The sequence below is a fragment of the Manacus vitellinus genome, unplaced genomic scaffold, assembly GCF_001715985.3.
Source record: "Manacus vitellinus isolate BGI_N305 unplaced genomic scaffold, ASM171598v3 scaffold_64_pilon, whole genome shotgun sequence".
Classification (NCBI taxonomy): Eukaryota; Metazoa; Chordata; class Aves; order Passeriformes; family Pipridae; genus Manacus; species Manacus vitellinus.
Genome location: NW_021940718.1, coordinates 879,353 through 882,697, shown reverse-complemented (window position 1 = coordinate 882,697; position 3,345 = coordinate 879,353). Strand labels below are relative to the sequence as shown.

The 3,345-nt window shown below is 57.2% G+C and overlaps 1 protein-coding gene across 1 annotated transcript in view; it reads right to left on the bottom strand.

Moving 5' to 3' along the window:
* The window catches only part of LOC103766916 (fibrillin-2), a 143,142-nt gene that overhangs the window by 10,821 nt on the left and 128,976 nt on the right, over nt 1–3,345 (bottom strand). The window contains 6 exon segments of the mRNA XM_029963865.1: nt 11–136; nt 428–493; nt 1,345–1,497; nt 1,581–1,706; nt 2,560–2,679; nt 3,119–3,247. Of these exon segments, the coding sequence (XP_029819725.1) occupies nt 11–136; nt 428–493; nt 1,345–1,497; nt 1,581–1,706; nt 2,560–2,679; nt 3,119–3,247 (720 nt within the window).

Sequence of the window (3,345 nt, the reverse complement as noted above, 5' to 3'; positions counted from 1 at the left end):
AGACCCTCACCCACGCAGTTGACCCCYGTGTAGTCCAGGTTGTATCCGAAGGGGCACTCGCAGCGGAAGGAGCCGTCGGTGTTGATGCAGGCCCCGTTGATGCAGACCCCCAGGTTCTCCGAGCACTCATTGACATCTGCCAGGGAAACCACGGGGGTGAAACCTCCCACAGCCACAAACAGCCCCCTCAGGACTGACACGAGACACCCAAGTGATCCCTGGAGCTTCAGATTCTCCCTCTCCAGAGCCGGGGGCCGAACCTTTGGTGAGCAGCTGAGCTTGGGAGAGCCCCCAGTCCCACTCCTTCCACCCCTTCCCTGCCTCTGGGATCCAACCCAGCTCTCCAGGAGCCCAAGTCTGGTTGTTTTTAGGCAGCAACACCCCCCCCCAACCCCAAATTTCTTGTCATCCCTAGAGCCAAGCTCACCTTCTCGGGTGTCACCGGGGCCTGGGATGGCTCCGTGGCCGTACGGACACAGCTCCTGGAAGGCAACTGGGAGGAAGCAGGAAAGTGAGATCTGCTCACAAGGGATTCCACTCTTGTTTGTAGAGCACGATGGGAGCTTGAGAACCCCCAAAACCCTGTCTGGCTGGAAAAAAACCTGTGCCTGCCTTGGGTGTGGAACCATGAAAACACGGAATTGTGAAGGTTGGAAAGCCCTCTAATATCATGAAGTCCAGCCATTAACCCAACACCACCCTGTCCACCACTAAACCACATCTCCAGGGGCCACATCCACACGTTCTTTGAACACTCCCAAGGATGGGGACTCCAGCACTGCCCTGGGCAGCCTCTCTCAGTGCTTGACCACCCTTTCAGTGAAGAAACTTTTCCTAATATTCAACCTAAACCTCCCCTGGCACAACTTGAGGCTGTTTCTTCTTGTCCTGTTGCTTGTTACCCGGGAGAAGAGCCTGACCCCTACGTGGCTACAACCTCCTTTCAGGCAGCTGTAGAGAGCTTCAGGCAGTGGTGGAGAGAGTTGTGGAGGCCCTGAGGTAACACCAAGGTTGTGGGTTTGACCCTTGGGTGGGCCATTCACTGAAGAGTTGGAATTTGATGATCTTTGTGGGTCCCTTCCAACTCAGAGCATTCTGTGAGATCTCTGAGATGCTCTTGCCTTATCTAAAGCCCTGGAGAGCACCAAGAGCAGATCCAAAGCAGAAATAACCTGCCTGGTTGCTGCAGCCCCAGGGAATTCTGCAGCCCCAGGGAATTCTGCAGCCCCAGGACGGGCTCCCAGTTCTCCAGGCATGGACAAACCCCCTTTGCTGGACGCCTTGCCTTCCTGGCTGCCTTCCCTGCCTTTCCCCACACACAGAGCCAGGTCCCAGCCTTCCTACCATTCCCCTCCTGAGGGCACAGCTCGCAGGGATCTCCCCAGCCCTCCCCTGGCATCTTGCTGCAGCAGCACCGAGCCTTGGTGGTGTTGAAGGCCTTGGGGACGGAGCACTTCCCGTTGTCGAAGCGGGTGAAGCAGAAGCTCTGGCGAGTGTCTGCGGGAGGATGGGAGAGTTCCAAGGTCACACAGAGGTCCAGGAGGTTCTGCTCCCTCCCCACCACGAGCAGCTGCACTCACCAAAGCAGCGCCGGCCGTTGTCAGACAGCACGAAGCCCGGGGGACAGACGCACTGGAAGCTGCCAGGGGTATTGGTGCACGTCCCAAAAAGGCAGATGTTGGGCTCCTCTTCGCACTCGTTGATATCTGGGAGGAGCAGGGACACACAGAGCAGCCAAAGGTCACTCCTTTCCTCAGAAAAACAAGGTGAAGGTGATGTCTGGGAGCTCTGATGCCTCATTGCCACGTCCCCAACCTCTAACCCTCCCTCAGAGAAAAAGGGGCAGTGAAAATGGGCACAGCAAAACCCTTGAGCCTCCTCTTCTTCTTCTTCTTCTCCCACCTCCATCTGTGAAGGAGATGTCTGGGAGCTCTGATACCTGCAGGATATCACCCTGTCCCCAACCTCTAACCCTCCCTCAGAGAAAATGAGGCAATGACACACAGAGCAACCAAAGGTCACTCCTTTCCTCATGAAGGTGATGTCTGGGAGCTCTGATACCTGCAGGACATCAACCTTACCCCCAACCCTCAGAGAAAATAAGGCAATGAAAATGCCTTGAGCAAAACCCTTGAGCCTCCTCTTCTTCCTCTTCTCCCACCTCCATCTGTGAAGGAGATGTCTGGGAGCTCTGACACACCTGCAGGACATCACCATGTCCCCAACCCCAGAAAATGATTCAATGACACACAGAGAAGCCAAAGGTCACCTCTTTCCTCATGAAAACAAGGTGAAGGTGATGTCTGGGAGCTCTGATACCTGCAGGACATCACCATGTCCCCAACCTTGAACCCTCCCTCAGAGAAAAAGAGGCAGTGAAAATGGGCACAGAGAACCCCCTGAGCCTTCTCTGCCATGGGAGCAGGTCTTGCCTGGCAAGAAGGTGTTTGGGGGTGGTGATGCACCATCCTGATGATGCCCCAGAGATGCCCCAACCCACCCAGGAAGAACAGGGCTGTTGTGGGGATGGTTCAAGAGGGGGCAGAGGGCCCACATTACCGATGCAGTTGTCGTTCTGCACCTCGTAGCCCGGGGGGCAGATGCAGCGGAAGGAGCCCTCCAGGTTCTGGCAGGTGCCCGGGGAGCAGGTGCCAGGCAGGCTCACACACTCGTTGATGTCTGAGGAGGAAGAGAAACACCCCGTGATGGGGTCTGTGCCCACCTCAGAGGACCCTCCTGCACCCAAGGCCCCGCCGTGCCCAGAAGGTCTGAGGGAAGCAGGTTAAGACATTTCCCAGGATGGTTCCCAGGGCATCCCTGGTACAGCTCTGCAGGTTTTAGGGGCATGGACAGAGCATTTCTCCTCACTGCACATGGAAAGGTGCAAGTTTGACTGTTCCCTGCCTTGCTGGAAGGGAGATGAAGGCAGAGAGGGACTCAGTCCAGCTCTCCAGGGGCACTCAGACGAACCAGGCTTTGGTTCCAGAGGACTTGGGACTTGTGGCAGAGGTTCTGTGAGTGGTTCTGGAGAATCCACTACTCAGCTGGCTGGGATGGGCCCAGCCTGGGCACCACATCACCCAGCACCAGCTCCCCCCACTGCTGCCCAGCCACTCACCCACACAGTTCTTCCCGTCAGGGGTCCGGTCGTACCCCTCCTGGCACAGGCACTGGAAGGAGCCGACGCTGTTGATGCACTGGCCGTTCCGACACACCTGCCCCACCAGGGATGAACACTCATCAATGTCTGTGGGAGGGAGAGGACAAGCAAAACAGGAAGAGATGCAGAGCATGAGAGTGTCACCCCCACCAGCCCCGCACCTCCGGCCGCCGCTGACCCCCCCC